Source organism: Brassica oleracea, chromosome C6 (genome assembly GCF_000695525.1).
Source record: "Brassica oleracea var. oleracea cultivar TO1000 chromosome C6, BOL, whole genome shotgun sequence".
Classification (NCBI taxonomy): domain Eukaryota; kingdom Viridiplantae; phylum Streptophyta; class Magnoliopsida; order Brassicales; family Brassicaceae; genus Brassica; species Brassica oleracea.
Genome location: NC_027753.1, coordinates 21,565,039 through 21,588,119, shown reverse-complemented (window position 1 = coordinate 21,588,119; position 23,081 = coordinate 21,565,039). Strand labels below are relative to the sequence as shown.

The 23,081-nt window shown below is 36.7% G+C and overlaps 5 protein-coding genes and 1 non-coding gene across 13 annotated transcripts; 2 read left to right on the top strand and 4 right to left on the bottom strand.

Moving 5' to 3' along the window:
• Window positions 1–655: 655 nt before the first annotated feature.
• Window positions 656–1,400, top strand: LOC106299690 (zinc finger protein GIS-like). Its single transcript, XM_013735739.1, has one exon. The coding sequence runs from the start codon at window positions 681–683 to the stop codon at window positions 1,398–1,400; it is 720 nt and encodes a 239-aa protein (XP_013591193.1). The 5' UTR covers window positions 656–680.
• Window positions 1,401–4,902: 3,502 nt separating this feature from the next.
• LOC106297717 (glutathione S-transferase T2-like) lies at window positions 4,903–7,772 on the bottom strand. Its single transcript, XM_013733906.1, has 4 exons — window positions 7,667–7,772; window positions 5,457–5,669; window positions 5,173–5,363; window positions 4,903–5,115 (listed from the first exon to the last, which is right to left on the bottom strand). Exons 1-4 carry the CDS (start codon window positions 7,770–7,772, stop codon window positions 4,903–4,905), a joined length of 723 nt encoding a protein of 240 aa, XP_013589360.1.
• Window positions 7,773–11,506: 3,734 nt separating this feature from the next.
• LOC106299352 (putative metal tolerance protein C3) lies at window positions 11,507–13,543 on the top strand. Of its 2 annotated transcripts, XM_013735459.1 has the most exons (8): window positions 11,507–11,584; window positions 11,682–11,882; window positions 11,993–12,183; window positions 12,266–12,464; window positions 12,547–12,725; window positions 12,803–12,953; window positions 13,078–13,214; window positions 13,367–13,543. In XM_013735459.1, exons 2-8 carry the CDS (start codon window positions 11,684–11,686, stop codon window positions 13,541–13,543), a joined length of 1,233 nt encoding a protein of 410 aa, XP_013590913.1. In that variant the 5' UTR covers window positions 11,507–11,584; window positions 11,682–11,683. The 2 variants fall into 2 exon arrangements, with proteins under 2 accessions (XP_013590913.1, XP_013590912.1); XM_013735458.1 differs by lacking the exon at window positions 11,507–11,584 and having other exon boundaries at window positions 11,625–11,882.
• Window positions 13,544–15,063: 1,520 nt separating this feature from the next.
• Window positions 15,064–17,935, bottom strand: LOC106296540 (E3 ubiquitin-protein ligase SINAT2). 4 transcript variants are annotated; one of them, XM_013732688.1, is made up of 4 exons: window positions 17,767–17,935; window positions 16,263–16,555; window positions 15,806–16,192; window positions 15,064–15,732 (listed from the first exon to the last, which is right to left on the bottom strand). In XM_013732688.1, exons 2-4 carry the CDS (start codon window positions 16,479–16,481, stop codon window positions 15,412–15,414), a joined length of 927 nt encoding a protein of 308 aa, XP_013588142.1. In that variant the 5' UTR covers window positions 16,482–16,555; window positions 17,767–17,935; the 3' UTR covers window positions 15,064–15,411. The 4 variants fall into 4 exon arrangements, with proteins under 4 accessions (XP_013588142.1, XP_013588143.1, XP_013588144.1 ...); XM_013732689.1 differs by having other exon boundaries at window positions 16,263–16,513; XM_013732690.1 differs by having other exon boundaries at window positions 17,870–17,930.
• A 787-nt stretch (window positions 17,936–18,722) lies between these two features.
• TRNAS-GCU lies at window positions 18,723–18,804 on the bottom strand. The gene has a single exon. It is a non-coding gene; the product is annotated as a tRNA-Ser (tRNA).
• A 217-nt stretch (window positions 18,805–19,021) lies between these two features.
• Window positions 19,022–21,603, bottom strand: LOC106300721. 4 transcript variants are annotated; one of them, XM_013736925.1, is made up of 3 exons: window positions 21,392–21,603; window positions 21,112–21,298; window positions 19,022–20,633 (listed from the first exon to the last, which is right to left on the bottom strand). In XM_013736925.1, the coding sequence occupies exon 3, from the start codon at window positions 20,586–20,588 to the stop codon at window positions 19,275–19,277; it is 1,314 nt and encodes a 437-aa protein (XP_013592379.1). In that variant the 5' UTR covers window positions 20,589–20,633; window positions 21,112–21,298; window positions 21,392–21,603; the 3' UTR covers window positions 19,022–19,274. The 4 variants fall into 4 exon arrangements, with proteins under 4 accessions (XP_013592379.1, XP_013592378.1, XP_013592377.1 ...); XM_013736924.1 differs by having other exon boundaries at window positions 21,112–21,295; XM_013736923.1 differs by having other exon boundaries at window positions 21,112–21,603.
• Window positions 21,604–23,081: the final 1,478 nt, after the last annotated feature.

Here is a 23,081-nt window from a genome sequence, read left to right as displayed (position 1 = left end):
CAACTCTTCAATGCTTTTAGCTTGCTTTACCTAAGAGATTAGTTGCTAAAGGAGGTAAGATTGATATTAGACTTGTTCTCCATGTTTGCTTTAGTAACATTCAACCTAAGAAATTTGATGCTTGAGTTGCTTTAGCAAAAGAACATTCATCTAGAGATAGAGCTTGTTTAGCTTAGTATCTAGGCATAAGGAAAGTGTTTGATTGATAGCTTGCCACCCTTAGATTGGATCTACATCACCCAAGATCAAATGCCTAGCCCGTCCTCTTGTTTCATATTGAGAAAGAAAGATCATTAATTTATTGCATTAGCTTATTAATTCTTAGTTCATACCATCTTTAAAACCGGATTGCACTTAGCTTAAGCATGAACTTGCATTTCATTTGCTTTAAAATCACCTAGGATTGGTTCGACAATCTTTTATACTACAACATTTGATTAAGAGCATTGAAAACTCCTAACATCAATTTCGAGCCTTGGAAAATTTACGCACCAGTTGAAACGGAATGGAGTCCACGGGCCGAGAGAGCGGACGTGGGTAGCCCATTAGCTGTGGGCGGTCGGGGATTTATAAATATTTGTGTTAACACCTTATCAATTTCATATATATATACACTCTCTGGGACAGTCATCCTCACAACTCAATATCACGCATTATCCCTCTCTCTTCTAGCTCTCTCTATGGACGAACTAGATGGAAAAAGAGAAACACAAGATTTCATGAACGTTGAATCTTTCTCTCAACTTCCATTCTTCCGTCGTCCTCCCTCCAAATCTAAACCCATTCGTCTATTCGGCAAATATTTCACCGGCGGAGATTACTTCGGTGAAGACCACTCCGAGACCAACAACAAAGAAGATAAAGAAAAAGATGAAGAAAACCAAACCGAAGAAAACGGTAAGGACAATAGCATAAACAACAACAGAAGATTCGAGTGTCGCTATTGTTTTAGAAACTTCCCTACTTCACAAGCCCTAGGTGGTCACCAAAACGCTCACAAACGAGAACGTCAGCTCGCCAAACGCAGTGCTTCCTCTTACTTTCATCATCCCGACGCTAATCTCTACGGTTACAATCACTACCCATCCTGGAGCAGCGGGTCATTACCTGCCGCTAGGTTCTATGGTGCTGGACACACTTTCGGCACGTCATCCTCCTATGTCACACGACCGATCAATGGGAGTCCATTTGGACTGTGGCGTGTACCGCCCTCGTCAGAGGCAGCGTTTACTAGTCATCATGACTCTTATAATAACTCGACTTCATTGTTTTTGGCCGGTTCTCAACCGCATCCACCGTTACATGTGGGTGGCTCTTCCGCTCAGAACCGCATGTCCTCATACGGGCACGGTTTGAGCCCCAGTGTAAAAGATAATGTGAGTCTCGATCTTCATCTTTAACGTTACGAAGGAAGACAAACTAAATGTCCATTTTACTCATCTTTTAACTAGTTCCGTTAGTAAGATTTAAGATTGTTGTGTAACTTAGGGAAATAAAAACCAACATGGTGTTTAGATTTGTGAATGAGAAAAGGCACGATGTGTAGATCTCATGTTTACGTAATTTATTGGGCTAAGAGTTGATAATGTTCTTAACTTCATCGATGATAATATTAAATAAAAAACAATTATATTTTTTCCAAACGTGCGTAAATGAGAGAAGAAACTATCGTTTCACGTGTCCACCACAATTATTGGCTTTGAAGTTTCAGCATCAAACATTATTGTTTCGGGTGAAATTCAGAGAAATGGTCAGTCATACTAATAAATATTCAACTAATATCACTCAGCAAACATAAACTTTCAACAATAGGATCATAGAATGTTAATGAACACAAAGTTCTTTATGTACAATGGACTCATCTCCATGCCCTGGACTTGACAAAAATTCTCCATGCCCTGGTAAAAAAAATGGAAACTCAAGATTTTAACAAAACGAAAAAAAAACTCAAGATGCGTAACTGATGATTAATTGCGTATGGGTACGTGAAGACAATGGACAAGACAAATGTGTAGAGAGAGACAAAGAGAGTGAAGTGGTCCATCACAGAACATGTACAAATGTAGAGTTTGTGATAGGGCTTTCTCATCTGTCCCTGATATATGTTACTATTCTCTTTTTTCTTTGAAACACTATGTTACTATTCTCTTACCTTTGCACTTTCGAGTAAAAAAACATAAACAAGAAGCTAAAGCAAAGAAAAATTCCTCAAGCTTTCTACTTTTGTGTTTTGCTTTTCTTCTCTTAATCTTCTTTTTGGCAAACAAAAGGAACTCGAGAAGTTGTGAATTTGTGATTCACATACCGTAGACTCCACTTAACAGATGCCAACCTGAAGGGGTCCGTCTTGCTGCATTCAAAAGGACATATTTTGATTTACGGCATATCTATATATGCACTACAAGATATCAGACAATGGCAATGACCTAAAATGGTTTCTACGACCAAAAAAACATGAGAGAAACCTTAGAGCATGTTTATTGCTAAAATCCAAGATCCCTTCCTAAGTGGTTCTTAGTAATTTTTAAACTATTAAAATTAAGATAAGGGACTTTGGTAAGGGACACATAATTTAAGTGATTTATTGGTAGTCTCTTAATTAAGGTCTTTAAAAATTAAAAAAAATATTAAATTTATTTTTAAACATAAAATTTTAAACAAAGATTAAATTTATTTATTAAACAAAACAAAATCAAACATAACATTTTAGAGGAGAGTTCCTAAAATACAAACATACAAACAAATATTACTAAAACAAACGATAATAATTGAAATGAGGCATCGAAGCTCTGTTGTTGTCTTTATCACGTCCAAATTTACGCCAAATATGCTCAACCAAATCACCTTTCAGTTGTTGATGCGCTTGTCTGTCACGAATTCTAGTTCGAACACCCATCTGATTGGCGATATTTGTAGGGATATCTGTAGAATACGTGAAATCGACATGTGAACTTCCGATGCCTTCTCCTTGTTGGAAATCTGAAACATCATATTGAGTGTATGCATCTCGTTCATCTTCTACTATCATGTTATGGAGTATGATACATGCTCTCATAATCTTCCCAATCTTGCCTTTATCCTAAGAAAGTGCTGGATTTTTAACAATGGCAAATCGAGCTTGCAAAACTCCGAAAGCACGCTCGACATCTTTTCAGACAGCTTCTTGACGTTGCGCAAATAAAACGGCTTTTGGCCCTTGTGGAATCAGAATAGATTGGATAAAATTTGCTCATTTTGGATAAATACCATCGGTGAGATAGTAAGCCAAATGGTACTCTCTTCGGTTGACCGAAAAATTCACTTGCGGGGCTTGAACATTTATTATGTCATCAAAAACAGGTGAGCGATCAAGTACATTAATATCATTTAAGGTACCTGGAGGTCCAAAAAATGCATGTCATATCCAGAGATCATATGAAGCAACCTCCTTTAAAACGATAGTGGGTTTTCCCGAACCACGAGAATATTGCCCTTTCCAAGCGGTGGGACAATTCTTCCACTCTCAATGCATACAATCGATGCTTCCTATCAACCCGGAAAATCCACGAAGCTCTCCAATATGAAGTAGACGTTGAAGATCAGCCGGTGTTGGTCTTCTTAGGTACTCGTCGCCGAACAAATTTATTATTGCTTCCATAAAATTTTCCACACATAACCGAGCAGTGGTTGCACCGAGCCTGAGGTATTCGTCGACCGCATCAAAAGAAGAACCATATGCCATCACACGAATAGCCGCCGTGCACTTTTGAAATGTGGAGAGACCAAGCCTTCCGAGACCGTCTCTTTTTTGTCGAAAGAAAGGAACTTCATTGGAGAGTCGATCAACAATACTCATGAAAATGGCTTGTTCATTCTAAACCGTCGTCGAAAAAGATTTTAAGGATATGTTGGACTATCACTGAAATAATCATTCCATAATCGCATATGGCCTTCTTCACGATTTCTTTCAATAAACACTCGTTTTTTCCTTGTCCTCCTTTCATCTTCTTGCTCAGTAACCAGATTCTCGAAAGTTTGATACAAATACTGATCGAAAGCTTGATCAAAATACTGATCGAAAGCTTCGTCAATAGAATTGTTTTACAAAATATGTAGAGAATAGAAAATGATATTATTTTAGAAAATATGGAGATGAGATTGTAGAGAGATGAGAAAATGAGATTGTTTAGAAAATATGGAGAAAATAGAAAATGAGATTGTTTTAGAGAGATGAGAAAATGAGATTGAGAGATGAAAGGAGAGAGATGTGCGAGAGATGAAAGGAGAGAGATGAGAGATTGAGCGAGATGAGGTTGAGAGATGAAAGGAGAGAGATGAGATTGAGCGAGATGAATGGAGAGAGATGAGACTATTGTGTAGTAAATGAGATTGAGAGATATGAGACTAGAACAACAAATAAACAACAACATGTGTCCGTGAGTTTGAATACAAAACATTAACAGTCTCCACTCTCGTGACAACTACAAGACAAGTTACAAGATAAGCACAACAAACAACAACAACTCGTGACATCTACAACAACTATGAGACAAGAAACTACAACTCTACTCGTGACATCTCTCAACACGACAAGAAACAGCAACGCTCGTGACATCTCTCAACAACAACGCTCCAACAAGAAATAACAACGCTGCGGCAAAGGTTCTTTGTGTACTCTCTCACCTGCATTAACAAGAACAAGAACTGGTTAAAATCTTGAACGTAACAAGAACCGCGCCAATCACCACATTTTAAACATAACAAGAACAATAACATAAACTTGAGAACAAGTCACAGAACTACATTTAGACGCCTAGAACAAGAAACATAAGATGAAACACAACAAGAAACATACGAAGAAACACAACAAGAAACATAAGTAGAGACCCAACACTTAATCTAAGTAGAGTTTTAGCCGACTAACTAGCTAGAAATCAAGTCATCGATCAGTTTCTTCTTGAGGGCCTCTTCATGCTCAGCTAGAGGTTCCTTTTTCCCAAGCAAACTGTCGAGCAAACTCATCTTAGACAACCGTTCCTTAATCAACAAATCCTGCTGTTTGATTGTCCACATACTCTGAAACCCATTCAGAGAATTCTCCTCTGCCACCTTCTTCTTAGAACTCGCATTTGCGGCCTTAACACCCGGGGGACATTTGTTCTCAGTTGCTTGAGAGGCTGATGAATCTCAAACGTCCTCACACTTCCTCTTCTTCGAACTGAGATGTTTAGCAGTGGCAAGGTTGCACCACTTCTGGTCGTTACGCAGCTCCTTCCATGCGTGTTCAAGAGTAAATTTCTTATGGTGATTGTGGTAGAAGATTTGATGTGCTAGCTTGAGAACATCATTGTCGTTTTGTCCACTTCTTTTCTCCTTAGTAGCAGCTTCATACACTCCACAGAACTTGGACACAAGGTCATTGATCCTGTGCCAACGCTGTTTGCAATGGTGTGGCTCTCTCTATTCGCAGCCACCACCAGTGGCTTCGCTCTCTCTGCTTGCATCAAAGTAGGCAGCAATTCTTGACCAAAAAGCGTCTGATCTTTGCTCGTTTCCAACCATAACGTCTTTGCTCGTGTTTAACCACGAGCTGATGAGCAAAATATCATCCTCAGGTATCCACTTATGTCGCTCTCTTCGCTCTACAGCGGTGTCTCCATCAAAGTTAGAGGCTTCGGTATCAAATGAACCTAGAAATGGAAGTTGTTATGAAGATAGTTCAACACTATCTTCATAGTTTCCAAAGGAAACAGTTTGTTGACTATTTAATAGTTCAACAAACTTTGAGCTTGAAGCAGATTGATAGGAATCCATAGGAAAGGAAGAGTGAAAGAAAAGAAAAAGCTGAGAAACTAGGAAGAGAAAAACAAGGTTTTGCAATGAATTGAAGAAAGAAGAGAAGGAAAGATTTTTATAGAATGAAGAGAAGAAGAAACGCATCGATCACCCCCAACCATAAACGAGTTGACATATATCTAACACCTTCCTCACACATTACCATTCATTTATATCTAACCACAAACCAATAAACAGCTATTTATTACCTAACCTACCACATAATTACGATTCAATTCATTTCATACTAGAGCTTGCAATCAACAAAAATCTCAACATATTTGACAAACCACAAACCAGTATAGCAAACAACAGATTGCAATGCTTTATCCAATTCAAACAAGATTAAAAAGCAACTATGATGACGAAATTAAACAGAGCAAAGACACTGGTTTAATCCAACTCTCTAATTCAGTTCAAGCAACAATAAAATTCAACAGCAACCGCAACAAAACTCACAAACGACCAACTCTCTAATTCAGTTCAAGCCACAATAAATTTAGTTCAACAAATAGATTGATTTTATCCGATTCAAAAGATAAAAGACACGGGTTTTACCTTTTAGAAACGATTGTGGGGGGTTTTGTCTGAGAGATAGAAAGGTTTAGCCTGGATCGTCCCTCCTGATCAAACCATCCGAAGACACAAAGACAAACAAAATTATAACAAGTCAGTCGATTGAACTTCTCTAGATTCACGATGAAATACTACAATCTAAAGACATGCATGATTGAAATAATCAAACAGAGAGACATATGAACTCATCTTTGCCTTTCGATTCGCCGACAGTCACCGTTTTGCTTCGTCTCCGACACCAACCACGAGAGATATCTCCCCGTTTCCCTTGGTCGATGAGAGCAACCGTTAGAGGGGACGTCGTTTTCCGTCGTCGACATGAGCCACCGAGAGACACGCCGTTGGTTGAGTAGAGCCACCGAGAAGAAGAGAAATCGCCATTTCGTCGCCGGAGAGGAGAGAAGGAAAAGATAAAGAAGGAAAAGAGAAAGAAGTCGATGTTTCGCGACAACACCGATCCTCTCTCCAATGGAATCACGCCACGTGGCCATAAGGACGGTGCCTTCGCTCCCTTAATTAAGGGACGCGTCTTCCGTTTAAATGCACTTTTCATTTAATTTTAATCACATTTAATCTAAGCTCCCTTGTTAAGGGATTGCAATAAACCTGCTCTTATATACCTAATTAACTATGTAGTTTTATTATGTTATACTCTTAAATCATAGCATTATATATGAAAATGTAGCAAGGGGGTTTGTTTACGCCAATGATCCGGAAATTAAAGAATACGGGCTTCCACATTTTTCAAACTTTAATCACAGACTATAAGAAGCATTGATTCATATCCTCCACCAAAATAATGCAATATGTAACAACTAGTGATGGTTACATTATATGCTTTCTTTTTCAGAAGTGAGCTAATCTGATTCAATCAAGTCTCATATGAAAGGAAAATGGAAAAGGACATTGCCAATAGATACGACATTTTTAGAAACTCTACTGGGAAAGTACATCACAATACTTGTTCGTTGTACTTTTTCTCTATAAACATTGTGTAACGACCCGGTTTTCTTAACTGGAATTGGTTTGTGTTTCTCATTAATTAAATTGGTAAACCAATCTGGTTTTGTTCAATTAAGTATAAATCCAAAAAGCAAATTGGTTTCTTAGGTTTTATTAATAGTTGCCTTATATAAATACACAAAAGTGTTTATATCTTCATCTATCTCAAAACCCTAGCCGCTTAACCTCACGCCTCCACTACTTCTCCATTTTTCTTCTTCACGATCGTGTAACATCACTTAGTGGTTTGTACGTCATCTTGATCAACATTCACCACTCGGAGGAGCCTTGCCATGCTGGAGTTGATGAAGATCACCGGAGACCAAGCCTTGTGATTGGACGTTGTCTTTGCCTCGTGCCGGTGGTGGTACACTCGCCATGGTGATAGCCGACGAGCAAACCGGAGCCGCCGCGTTCCTCTCTGTCGACCATCAGCATATACCGACGTGAACGCTTGGTCATTGGAGATGAGATGTGTTGACGGAGAGCCATAGATGCAGCCTCGTGACGTTACATACATGGTTGGTGATGTAAAGAACATGATCAAAGACGTGAAGGGTTAAGTGTGGTCCTTCCTTGTTTGCTTGCGCATCAAGTTATGTGAAGCCGTAAATCTAACTAAACTAATTGCCATTTTTCTTTTGTGTTAATGTTTTATGTGTTCGGATGGTCCTCCGGATGTGCCACTTTTTCAAACCAATCCAAGGTGAAACCTTAGCTTTCTTGGTGATCAAGTCATGTCGTTGTTTTCCAATCTGATTCTGGTTCTCGATATTGGCTAAGGTGAGGGCTATTCCGTCTAATCTTGTGCTAGTTTAGTACTACTATTATGGAAAGTCTAGTTTCGAAACATGATTTGTCTCTATGAATCGAGTATGTTTGAGAGTCTTGTTTGTTTATTATTGTTATTGATTGTTAAATCGGAATTAGGATATTAGAAGATTCAACAGTTGAATGAATTGAGTGATGTTAAAACTGCTATATATATGTATATAAATATATAAGTCCGTTTGTGTGATTGCGGGTGCACAAAGACATTTGTGTAAGCCGCCGACGAGCAGTGTGATTGCGGGTAAACAAAGACGTTTGTGTAAGCCGCCGACGAGCAGTGAGATTGCGGGTGCACAAAGACGTTTGTGTAAGCCGCCGACGCGCAGATTCTGGGAGTACATAGATGGACTACTGTACACCTAGAGATATACATATATCCTTATGAGGAAATGTGGGGTGCATAGAGTAGCATGTACTATCAGCGCACTGGATGTTTTATGTGGTGTATTAGACAATGTTATTGTTTCATGCTAGAGATAGGCCTACATGGTCGTAGTGCTATGTACTGAGTCAGTGGTTTGCGGTTTAGCATCCCATACCTTACGGAGTAACTCCCCTGTTACTCACCACTCTATCTTCCCCTTTCAGGTGAACATGACGAGTAGTTGGATATGTGGACGGATTGGTGTCTTGAGATCGTTGTATTTTATTTTGGTTATAATTAACTTTTCGATTTAATGAATTTGGTTTTAAATTATAAACTTGTTTTATATGGAAATTATTTGATTAAAAGGTTTGACATTTTATTCGGTTTTATAAATCGGTTTAATTTGGTATTTTTTTGTTAGTAGCACGCCGTTCTCGAGAGAGGAGGAGACTGGTGTTACAACTGGTATCAGAGCTGGTTAGCCATCTCAGTTCTGACCTGAGAGGCTTCTTGAGACCTGTCGTGGGGTGCAACGAGGACGTTGTGTTCTTTGAGAGGGGGTGAATTGTAACATCCCGAGTTGTGATATGTGAAAAGGCTTAAGAGAATTGATTTGGCTAACTATGTCACCTAAGTTGACTTACTTTTTCTGGAGCACATCCTAAAAGAACTCCAGAGTTAAGCGTGCTTGAGCTAGAGTAGTAGAAGGATGAGTGACCTATCGGGAAGTGATTCGTGATAGCATGCGAGTGAGGCCAAAGCATGGAAAAATGTCGGGTGGTGATTGCAGGGTCAGTAAACAATGATTTCGAGCCTTTAGAAAAATTAACGGACCGATCGTTGGAACGGGATGGGGCCCACGGGCCGAGAGAGCGGACATGGGTGGCCCATTAGCCGTAGGCGGTCGGGGCGTTACAGATAGTTCGAACTGTACAAATCTCAGAGCACTATCTGATGGTTTTGGGTTAAAGTTTAAGGTGTAAAGCAAGACCATGTGGTTGGATAATTGAGATGATTGTTTCCCTTTGATTCCTTAATTTAAACATCTCCATGCTTTTGTATCCTTTCTTTTCTTCTCTTCTTTTGGTTATATTGCATCACTCCTAAGGAAGTTATTAACAGTCTGCAGGATAAACTAGAAACCGTGATAGCTAAAGATGAAAAACCCACAGGTCAAGTTACCTACCAAGGCTCATGTAGTTCTATAACTATTTTTAACCTGGGCTCAGTAAGATACTGTAGGCAATCAAACAACATGAAGGCAAAGAAACAGTACTAGAGACAGTAAATATTTTTTTTGTGGACCTGGTTCTCAATAATGCAAGTTGCAAATAACAACTAGAAGAAGAGAGGTCAAGATCTTGAAATATTTGCAAGCTGGATATTAGTATCACAGTTATGCAGCAGGTACATATAGTTTCTTACTTGGCAGTTATGCATGACTTTACTTTAGCTACACTTTCTGAGTTCAAGCACAAGGTGTGTTTCTCTTTGATGACATGACTAATACAACAGCGAAAGTCCCCTACTGTGAAGCACTTGAGGAGGCTTTAATGTGAGGTGATTGTTAGTGGACAAGCTTTTGAAGTGCCTAACCAACACATGTCAGTATTCAGAGAAAGTTATATAATTCAGGTGCTTTCCGAAAAGTTACTGATGTCTACAGAAAACGAGAAAACACAAATGTAACGGTAGCAGCTAATATCAAAGCACCGCTATCAAATGGAAGATATTGGATTATGTATTAGCACTGACAGAGATACAAGATTAATGAACACGGTGGGGAATGTGAGTTTATTGCGAGTAACTTCACCTACTACTTTTACGTAACATGTGCAGTTTAACAGTGTATAGTAGGAGTCAGAAGCCTTAATATCTACCAGAACATGACAGGTAATCATAAATTTGAAGCTTCCCGACGTTTTATAATTATCAAAGAATGATAATACCCATTGTAAAATGTATTTTTTTTTCATTGTAAATGTTTCTTACACAAGAAACGTGGATGAGTTTAAGATGATCATCTTTTATCTCAAACAGTTCCCCTTGCCGTTCAGTTCCAAGGACACCTATAATCAAAAGAAAGAGATGAGAAGCAAAGAAACTCGATACAAAGGACACCCTTCAACAAACTAGATGCCTATTATATACAGGTTTGCATTATCCCTAAAGTTGACCAACGAACCGAACGGTTAAATTAAAAGGCACGGTTCATGAATTTTAAACCAGTTTAGCAATTGGACCCGTCGAACCGTATAAAAAATCTGAAGACGTACTAGCCGGCTAAAAAATAGAATTCTCACAAAGGCCCATGAAAGCCCAATTATGGTGTCCTGCTTTCTTATTTGGTGTCTGTCTACCTACTTAGGAAATACACAAATACTAACCCAAAAATAACAATCTGGTTCTCATCCGGTTCAACAATCTAGCATAACAATAGAAATCTATAGGCGTATAAATCCCCACTTGTCTGGCCCCATACACAGGTTGATCGATTCAAAGGTTTTCATGGTTTTTTTTGCATCTAACTACTAAGATTCTAATTTGTATTTCTGTTGAGACACACATGTGAGCATAATCTAGGGTTTGGAAACTTAAATTTATTATGTATTTTGCAATTACAACCATGTAGCTTGCACGTGTGTCCTAGCCAATAATAAATTGGCACTTGTAATTTACCAAGAAGACAAAATCGTCAGCGAGAACTCCTGATTGTGGCGTGGATCAGACCAGCGTTGTTGATGCTTAGGCATGGGGCAAGTACCAGGGTCTGTCTCTATCATCAACAACATTTTCTTTATTCCATTACCATATTTTATTAATTGATCCAAACGAAATTCAATAGAAATTCTTATATTCTATCTATAAAAATTAAAAACCAATCTTTGTGTACCATCATCTGTCCTCTTCTTTGTTCATCATCTACAAGCATAATCATTTCTACTGCAAATCATCTCTATAACCTTTCTGTTCTTGTTTTATTCATTCTTAGAGGTTTTGTTTTTTCACCTTCAAGTTCAACCACTTAACTATTCATGTCTTTATGCTATGCTTTATTTGACGATCGATGATTTCATTAATACTTTTTCAGAAATGGAAGTCAACTCTACTGAAACACCATTGCTTTCGTCAAACGATCACGAAGCTGAAGTTTACAAACCGAAGTTAACCTGTTCGGTTTCTACAATGAAATCGAATTTCTTCACGGGTTTGCCTCGAAAACTTCGGTCTAAAATCGATCCGGAAGACCCTTTTCACATTGATTTCTCCAACGTCGTCGGTCTTACTAGAGGTAACTATATATACACATCAAAGTGTTTTACTTTATAAGTTAGATGATAATATTCTCACAAATATTATAAGGAAAACTCCTCTCTAAAACAATATTTTGACCTTTAAAAGACGAGAAGAAATACTACAAACGACAATTGGCAACACTAAAATCTTTTGAGGAAGTAGAAAGTTTCATAGCTCGATCTGAAGACCATGTAATCAATGAAAAAAGAGAAGAAGAAGATCGAGCTGAGAGAGCTGCACAAGAGATGGCCATGCAAATCTCCAACTGGGCTAACATATTCTTACTTGCTCTCAAGGTATATGACTTTATTTTATACATTGACTTGAGTGATATTAATTTGATGTCTATATGTTCATCAAATGTTTTAAAATTTGTAGATATATGCTACGATAAAGAGTGGATCAATAGCAATTGCAGCATCAACACTCGACTCTTTGCTTGATCTAATGGCAGGAGGAATACTTTGGTTCACACATTTATCAATGATAAACATAAATATTTACAAATATCCCATTGGAAAACTTAGGGTGCAACCTGTTGGAATCATCATTTTCGCTGCGGTTATGGCCACTCTTGGTATATTTATTTGTACTCACATCAAAACTATATATTTGATTAAAATGTAATATAAATTAATTAACTATATGTATTTGTGAAGGGTTTCAAGTTCTGCTTGTGGCAGCTGAACAATTGATTGCAAATGAACCTCCAGAAAAAATGAGAGATGACCAATTAGTTTGGTTATATTCAATCATGCTAAGTGCAACAGCTATTAAACTTGTTTTGTGGATCTACTGTAAAAGGTCGAGAAACCATATCGTCCGTGCATATGCAAAGGTATATATAGTTATGTACATACATGTGCATGTAGTTTTACTATTTCATGTAAGCTTAATTGATGAGTTTTGATATAGGATCACCACTTTGATGTGGTGACAAACGTTCTTGGACTAATCTCGGCCGTTCTTGGGAATGCTTTCTATTGGTGGATTGATCCTGCTGGTGCTATTCTCTTAGCCATCTACACTATTATCAATTGGTCTGGGACCGTTATGGAAAATGCAGGTAACATCTCTTTCTTTCCTTTTTGCTAAAAAGGTAACATTTCTTATTCAATGTTGTTAGTTGTATTTTTAACCTAATAAATACCATTTGAGTTTTTCACTATCATTTTCTTGTATATATTTAGTCTCATTGATCGGACAGGCAGCTCCTCCAGAAGTTTTACAGAAGTTGACATACTTAGTGTTGCGACAAGGCGCAGATAATATTAAATGTGTTGATACTATCCGCGCCTATACATTTGGTGTTCTTTACTTTGTCGAGGTTTGTTGATATATAGCTTAGTGTTGTAATTATATATTTATAAGTTAGATACCACCTTCTGTTTGCACTTGACCATAACAGAGTTCATCATTGCATCATAATAATATTTGGTTAATAATCATAATTAACTTTGTGTATTGTTATATATGCAGGTGGATATAGAACTCCCAGAAAATTTGCAACTAAAGGAAGCTCATGCAATTGGTGAATCATTGCAAATAAAACTCGAAGAACTTCCAGAAGTGGAAAGAGCTTTTGTTCATCTCGATTTCGAGAGTCGTCACAAGCCTGAACACTCAGTCTTCTCTACAATTCCAAATGATTTGTAATAATATTTATTTATATATGTGTGTGTATGTGGTTTTATGTATTAGTACTATCTGATATCTGTAGCTTGATATATTGCACTTTGAATTATTTATTGTTGAGTTTTTGCTTTAATAAACTTTTGGCTCATTGGATACTAACATTTTATGTTTTTTTCAACTCGTAAAAAAATTATATATAAATTGACATTTTATTTAGTTGGCATAACATGATAATATGTCATCAAGACCAAACACTTACAGGATTGAAAATATATATGGATAAAGGAACACAAAGGAGTAAACCATTAAGCTAATAAAGGGATTTGGAAATTGGAACCACATTTCATTGACTCCAATATGAGAGACTTTGATCCAACAAGAATGAAGATGTTGGGGTGCCATAGACAATTAAGCCAATACCCTAATCACATTTGATCAAAGTAAACAATCTTAAGAATTTCTACTAAGACTTTACAGAAAAAAGAAGACTAGATGCAATATCAACATCTCAAAACTGAATAATACTTATAACATTTTCAAATATATTCGGTTATTTATTAATCTAACATCATGAATGGATATGATACTAAAAGAAATATTGCAAAAGGATGGTTTATATTATTTGTTTGTCTAACATTTGTAATGGATAAAAAACTGTACAAAGTTTGAAAATACATTACTCATCAAATACTAAATGTTTATTTTAAGTGAGATTAATCTTCTTTGATTGCGGGTACATTTCGATCTTGAACCTATTAAGGTAAACTTTCTCTGTCGTTGATCCAGCTCCTAGTAGAGATATAAGCTCAATTGATTACCAAGGCATTACTAATGATATGTGAGAGAAAAAAATATTTTAATGAAACTTTTTTTAATTTTGTCATAAGGGGATAGTAAATTTTACTTGAAATCTTATATCTTTCTTATCGCTGAAAATTTCAAGCAAGACGTGTGCGCTTCGCAGTGATAACACACTCCTAGTAATAAGAATATTCCAGCTTATTTTTATATTTGCTTTTATAGTAATATTTAAAGGTAAAATTATTTCAACTCATTTTTATTCTAATTTTCTTTGCATATAGAAGAAGAAAAAATAACATTCGTCTATCTTTTATTCTATATTTAAAATTTGCTATTTAGATAAATGCATTAAACTAAATATATCTCTATTATAGAATTTTTCAGTTTTTGAAAAAAAAAAATAGCCAGATACATTAAAGATGTCCAAGATAGGATATGATTTCAAGAACGTCTTTGATCCACACATAGACGATGACAAATGTTAGGAGATTTAGATCAAGAACTAATCAAAGACTGAGAAATCCTTTTGTTCTTTAATGTTTTTGTATTTGTTGTCTCCTGCTTAACATTTCTCATCTCCTTGAAGAAATCTTCAAGCTCCTGAAATTCACTGAAGCCTATTTAGTATGTATGTGTAAGTTTGGCTTACTCTTGTTTAATTCAAATCATCAAAATGCATCTCAGCAATATTGAGTTCATGTCGACTTTCTGTGTAAAATGACATCTATGTAGAATCTACAAAGTTCCAATGATGCTCTTGCATCAAAATCACCATTGTAAACCAACAAAAAGGTGCACCACACTGTTTCTGACATGGTTTTCCAACAAGTACATAGCCATAATCAGGTCTTACTTCCCTACATTCCTTGTCTGAAACCTCAGAAACCCAACAGAAACAAACCAAAAAAAGTACAGAGATAATATGAATCTTGCAGCCACAAAATAGCAACAATGGCTCTCTCCAGACTGATTCATCGTAGAAGAATATCACATCATCATCTCATCTTCATCTCCATTGGAGAAGAATCCATTATAGCTCTCCATGAGGCTTCTTATGTACATTAATTCTTTGTTTCCTTCGTTTCAGTTTACTCTTCTTTCCAGATTCTACCGGTCACCCTCAACTTGAGTTCTTGCCTGTCACCTCCAGAGAAGTAGAGTGCGAGGTTTCTAGGGATGATGAGACCGTCTTGACTGTCCCTGACTTTCCTGTGACTGTCACGGATGCTTCTAGGGATCCCTTGCCATGTTAGTTTACGTCCATGAGCTCCCACTTCCAAGCTGTAACTGAACTTCTTTGCCTCGTTTTCATCTCCCATGAAACGAAGAAACGCCATGTAAACTGGAGCCATCCCTAGCTGGAACGCCTCAAAGTGTAAACAGAACTGTCTCCCAAAACAGTTGAACACCTGGAAACAAATTTAAAGTAACTTAAAGAGTGTAACATGAATCCATAGTAATAGACAACAAGAATGTTATTACCGTAAGCATCCATGTAGCGTTCTCAACTTCATGTGGATTTGATTTAACATAACGGTGGTTGAAAGTGCATCCGTCATGCATATCGACTTTATGATCATCTTTCAGATGAACAACAAGCGTGTGGATGTCACCAGTAACAGAACACTCAGAGCCAGCATAAGGGCAAGCGTAAGGCCTAAACCTGCAGTGCTGCTCGTGCTTGAGCTTGCTGTAGTAAGGGAAAATGTCATGACACCCCAAACTTTGGTACCGGCATGGAACTTCCAAGGACTCTGCAACTTTCTCGAGAGCTAAGCATCTTATGTTACCAAGCTCGTAGCGACATGTAGGGCAAGTGTTCTGCACTCTCGCTTTGCAGTTTGAACATAAGGTGTGGCCATTTGGACACTGTAGAATCAAACAAACGTTAATAAAAATGAATTTTGCAATTACCAATCTTTGAGAAAGAGGGACAAACCTGATGAATTGGAGGGTACATTAGGTTTGTACACACTGGACATTCGAGAAGCTCGTAGACACCATTGTTTGAATGCATCCCATACTTTCCAACTCCTGCGCTCCCTGACTTTGTAGGTTTGTTATTATTAACTTCGGCTTTCGCCATTTTAACTTCGTAGTCCATTCCTGTGGAAGTAGATTCAAGGACTTCTTTCAAAGCACTGCCTCCAGGAGCCATGGTGAGTCAAATGATATGCCCTTGTATCTCACCTGTAGTAAGATGATTTGGTCCTTTTAAACTTATTTGTTATTCTGCAGGAGGAAAAAAAGGGAATCATGAACAACGTAAACTTATAGTATGATTCACATGACAAACTTGGCACTCATGAAATAAACTTGATAAGGGCAGATACTTAGTTCATTTGATCAAGACTTTTTACTTTATTTCTGGATCTGTAACCTTCCTAAGGAACAAAAACAATTCAAAAGTACACAATCGATTGGAGCAAAACATTAAACGCACTTTCAGATAGGTCCCAAAGCAAAAAAAAAAAAACTCAAGCTATGAAAAATGCTAGAAGCTAGAGACCTTTGCACATTCCAATGACTTCAACTGGTAACAGTAATCAATTGCAGAACTATTAAACATCAATACAGAAAATGCCAAGAGAGGGAAAAAAAACACAACTATATTTGGAGACCATTCTTTTGAATCGTAGCAACATAATAATGGATCTAACTAGAACAAGAAAAAAAAAAGTAAACTAAGGGCAGATACTTAGTTCACGTGATCAAGTTTGAGGAACAAAAAACAATTCAAAAGTAAACAAATAACTGGACCAAAACATTAAATGCACTTTCATATAGGTACTAAAAGAATAGGTCTCACAAGCTATGAATAATGCTAAAAGCTAGACCTTTGCAACATTCCAATGACTTCAACTGTTAACAGTAATCAATCGCAGAACTATCAAACATCAGTTGGGAAAACATAAACAAAAACCAAAAACATTTTTCTCATTGCAGAACATTCTTTTCAATCTAACCAGACAGAGAAACATGATAATGGATCTAACTAGAACAAGAACTGCCAAATCTAACCTACGGCAGCTAGCAAAGAACGTGCAAGCAAGGTTTCAGTTTTTGCAATTAACAAAAAGAAATGTCTTTGAATCAAACCCGGTTTAAGCAGAAGTCTATAGAGAAGAGAAGGGTGTTCAAAAATGCAAAGCCTCAATATCATAAATCTCACCATTTATCTTTTTCCCCAATTCAAAGACAACAACAAAAACAGAGAAATGGTATTCCCAAAAATTCGATCTTTTTACATTTCGAGATATATTTTCCCCACACACGATGCAATATATCAACATAAATCATCGACCCGTGAATCCTGCCCGTAAACTCAATTTCGAAATTCGGTGATTCTCGATTTTTATCCCTAATTTCAAAAAAAAAAAAAATACAAACCCAAAATTCAAAAAAAAAAAAAAAAAGAAAGAGGAGAAGAAAATGTTTGTTACCTGGAAACAAAACTCTAGACTTGGTGTTTTGTTTGATTCAGATTCAAATCTAAGACAAGAAATCGATGGATTTTTGAAGGAAACGAAATATTTTGAGAATTACCCAGAAAATGAAAAGGGACGGGAGGAGGCGGAGGAAGAGGGATGTGTCATGTCTTCTTGAAAGATATTAATGGTGCTCTCTTGTCTTTTTGTCTTTATTCCACTTTTTAAAACATCGAATCACAATTCACGAAGGTGGTGTTTCTTTTTTTTAGAAATACATTGATCATTCCTTAATTACATTATTTATATTTAATGATTTTGTACTATATTCATAATTTTTTGACAGACTATATTCATAATTATTATTACTAATTTGATTTATTTATTTTTTTGGGTTACAAATTTCAACGCTCAGTTTCTTATTTTCTATTTTCCATATCTTTCATGTTTTCAGTTTTTATTTTTTAACAACACAAAAGAAAAGAAAAAAAAATATTTTAATTTTTTTTACATTCACTTATACGTGTGTGCCATATGACTTGTGACTTGTGAGTAAAAACAAAAGAAGCAGTAAAATAGCAGGTAAAGTGCACACAAAAAAAAAAGCAGGTAAAAGACTTTGAAACGGGAGTCTCCAAAAGTCAACTTCTATCGAGGAAATTACGAAAAGTAATGACCAATTACGAAAATAATAACCATTTTTTAAATTAACTACTATCTTATTGGCTCAAGTTCGTGCATCGAATAAAGAGGTTTCCTGCATACATCATTTTAATTAATTACATCATCTTTTAAATTACCAAGAGATGGAATATCGTAAATTCAAAAGAACAATTGAAGTGTCGGATGTTGCTGCGCGCATGTGACATGTACACTGCTCATAGTATTTTGGATGTTTGTTCGAGGACAAAAAGTTAGGAGTTACGGACGTGAAGGAAAAGCAACATTTTAAAAATAATTTATAAAAATACCGTCGCCTGAGAGATTCGAACTCTCGCGGGGAAACCCCATGTACTTAGCAGGCACACGCCTTAACCACTCGGCCAAAGCGACTTGTTGACAAAAAGACTACCACAATAAATACAATCTATATAACCACATGAACTACTAGTTGACTACTACTGGTGACATGTTTTGCTCTAAGGAGGTTATTGATTTATTATAAATCTTTCTTGTCAACTTTATATTCAAATATTTTTGTAATTTTGTGCTATGACTTTAGTATCATAGATTCGACTAGTATCTTGAGGTTAAACTATTAAAATACACTCAAAATGTTGGCATTTTGTGCATTTATAATCGAGTCATAAGAAACACATTTCAATGGACTGAGAATATACAGGTTCAATCAGAATAGAACTCCTGAAAAGATAAAAAAAACTTTTATTGAAAAATACCATCCCTATTGCGAAAATTACAAATAAAAATACAACAAACCAACAAGCAAGAAAATAAAAATACAGTTACAATCGTCTTCTTCCTCATCATCATCATCATCTTCCACGGATTGAAAAGCTTTTGTTTTAAGTAAATCTCCTTCGCCTAGGCGGGCGAGAATCTGCACTGTCTACATCAGAAACCCTCGACCCATTCTCATTCCTTCTCCTCGATGAAGATGTCGAAAGAGTCACCATGGAATCGATCTCAACTGCAGTATCCACTTGACTCTCAGAGTTTATCACAGCTGCAATGCTCGAGAATGAGTCTCTATCATCAACCACAACAGGAGAATGATGGTTTAGCTCTTGGTGGCTCCTCCCCAATGTATGAGTTCTAAAATATGCGTCCACAAGCCGCTCAGCAGAACTCAATGCAGATGTGAAGTTCGAGATCCTTGCGACTCTGTGGGACTGTAACTGTCTCCTGATCAACATAGGATGGAACCTTGTGGTGGTCTCTCCTTCAAGATCAGGAGCAGCAATGTCCGGGTTTAGATTAATATCCTCCGATGCTGCTGCAATGGCGGCTGCTGCAGCACTAGCCTGGTTCTGCTCTGATCTAACTCCCCTTGAAGTCATCAACCGGTTAAGGATCGAGTTGGCTCGATCGTTACCTCTTTCTGACGCCTCGCGGTTACTAAAATCAGGGACAGGGGTTGAATCCCTCTCGAACCTATTCTGTATACGTCTAATCATCTCTTCCATCGGTATTGTAAAAGGCGACCTTTGAATTGTATTCCTCAAACTCTCAATGCGTCTTGCATGGGGTCTCATAGGGATCTTGGTGTCTAAACTCTCTTCAACTTCTCTTTTATGGTTTCCTCGCCCATATATCGGTGTCACGGTTTTGGGAGTCACCTCTCCTTTGCAGACCGGACATTCCTTTGCTTCCGAGATTTGTAGCCATTGGAACAGACAAGGCCAACAGTAAAGATGGCCACAGCAGGTGAGAACCGGCTCTTTGGACAAATCCAAACATATATTACAATCAAAGAAGTTACCATCGCTGCCACTGCTTTTCTCAACATCCGCTTTCTTCTCTGACACGCCGCCTCCAATGGCTCCATCTCCGTTCTCACACATTTTCAGATCCTCGTTGCCTCTTTCACTACCCTCGCCAGTTTGCAAAGCAGCTCCAGTTACAGGACTTCCCATCAACTGGTTCAGTTCAATAGACATATGGGTTTCGGATAGAATTGGTATGGGGAGATTAAGTTGTCTGAACCGCGTCCTGTGCCGAGTTCTGATCCTCGTCACAGCTTCCGAGGATCTCTCAGATGGGTCAGTAGTCCAATCAGCCAGATTGACAGTTTCGTTTAGGGCCGGCTGGAGATCTGACTCAGGACCGGGCCCTAGATTCAAATCTAGGTTCATTGTGTCAGCTAACTCCTCACCCATCAGTAAACAAAAACAAAAGGCTCACTTCGTGGGATCTTTATTACTCTGCATGGAAGAGAAACAAATGAGCCAATATTAAAGCTTATCCGGTTCACAAGTTGTTTAGATAAAACTCCTAAAGAGGGAACAAAGAAAAGTAATACTATCTCATAGAATAATCAATCTAGCTTTCCTTGCAGGCAACACAGTTTTCAATCAAAAATAGACATACAAGAAACAACAAACATAAGTAAAGCAAGAACAAACAAACACAATGTCAAAGTCCAGACTTTTGGAAGCCAAGGCCAAGTGAATTGACAATGGGTGAACAAGAAAAGCAACTTCTCAAAGAACAATCAATCAAGCGATCTTTGCAGGCAACACAGTTTTCAACATAAACTAGACATACAAGTAAAACCAGAAAGAAAGCATACACAACGCTTAGGAGAAAGTAAAAGATGTACCAAAAGTTTCAACCTTCACAATAGAGAAAGATTTGGTTCAATACCCAAACAAAGACAGAATCAAATGAAGAAATATATACCGTGAGAGCAATTAACAGGCGTGAGGAGTTTGTATTCTCAGATTCACTTCAGATTCAAAATGATAACAGAGTCTCTGTATGAACAAGTTGCTAATTACAGGTAGAGATGACAAGAGCCCATTACTGAGCCAACCCCCAATCTGAAAACCCTAATTCTCAAATCCTCGCCTGAGAAATCAGCAACCTTCTAACAACAAAAGAACCCAGATTGAAGAAACCCCAAGCTCTCAATTCTCGATCCAGAATCAATCAGCTCAATAAAACCGATACAAAATCTTACCCAAACAAAATCTGGAGCTGGGAGAGAGAACAATCAACGCCCTGGAGCTTGATTAAGTCGGTGAAAATTATGAGACCATGGTTGATCAATCAGCTAGACGGCCAAGCTCAAAGCTTCAGCTGACGACGCCATGGAAACTCTCCCTTTTCACCTTTCGATTACGAACGAAACCGAAACCGAAACCGAAACCTCTAATCAGAGAGAGAAAGAAAGAGACAAGGAGGAGAGGAATCTGGTACGCTCCGGTTTAGGCAAAAGACCGGTCTAAAAGTTTCACGCGATGATCACGTTCTCTCGTGATCGGACGGCTAGGGAAATTTGAGAATCATTTGTAAGACGAGCTATAATGTACACCTCTTCTCTACATAAATCTCTTAAAACTAATAACAATTACTACTCCCTCGGTTTCATATTAAGTGTCACATTGGTTCATTTTTTTTGTTTCACAAAAAATGTCATTCTACAATATCAATGCAATTTATACAACCTTTCAGCTCAAAATTAATTGTAAAATGCATTGATTTTATAAATAAATCGATTTATCTAAAATACTATTAGTTAGATATGTGATATTAATAAAAACATAAATGCATTTTAATGAGTTTTTTAATATGCATGAAAAATGTCTAAGTGACACTCTTTATGAAACGGATGGAGTATAATTTATAAAAGACGAAAATCGAAAGATACCGAATTGATTTCTATAAATGTAGTATATACCAAATCTCATTAGGTGTCCTTCATTTTTTTGGTGTGAAAACCCTTGTTTAGATGCTAACTTTTATGTTTTAATATAAAGTGGGTTTTTATATAAAAAAAATTGACAATTATTTTGGCTCAGCTAAGTTCACAAGGCCACTAACTCTGTTAAATTAGCATGTTGACAAAGTAAGATCTTGCAATGTCTCTGCAGGTATATAAGTGTGAAAAATGGACACCATCTGGAGAGATCTCTAAACTAATGTTTTCACATATATCTCTATTTATGTTTACTACAGTTATCATTTTTATGATCACTTTTGAGAAACGAAGATAAAAGTTACAATATGTTTGTGCACGGTAGTACACACACGAGGCAAAGCTGAATTTCTCTTTCCGAAAATAATGTTTTATGAATTATCAAGAAAAAATACACCATGTTTAGTAATTACTAGTAATTAGATAATTATCAAGGCATCTTATTATATAAAGTTTGGTTCTTCAAAATTACTAATTAACATGATCGCGACACATAGCAATTATAAATTTAAGATTGTGACATGTGTTAATCTATCTCATAGTTAAAAATATATATTATTTAATAGTAATTTTCTTTTTTAAAATCTTAATCAAAAAATAATGGCAAAATATTATTTGATAATAATTTTCCTTCTAATATTGTGACATGTGTTTAAATATATAACGATTAAAAATATATGTAATAAGAACGAATTTTGAAAAATACTACTTTTAAAAATTATTTAATAGTAAACACGATTTTTAAAGAATATTTAGTAGTAATTTTTTTAGAAATTTTCCTTTTTCAAAATCTCAAAAAAATAGATTTGAAAAAAAATTATTTAATATAATTTTTATTTTCTAAAATTTTAAGGAAAATACAATTATAAAAGATTATATTGAGCTTGCTTTTTCAAAATTGCTGATTAACATGATTGTGATATGTGTCAAACTATATCATAATCAAAAATAT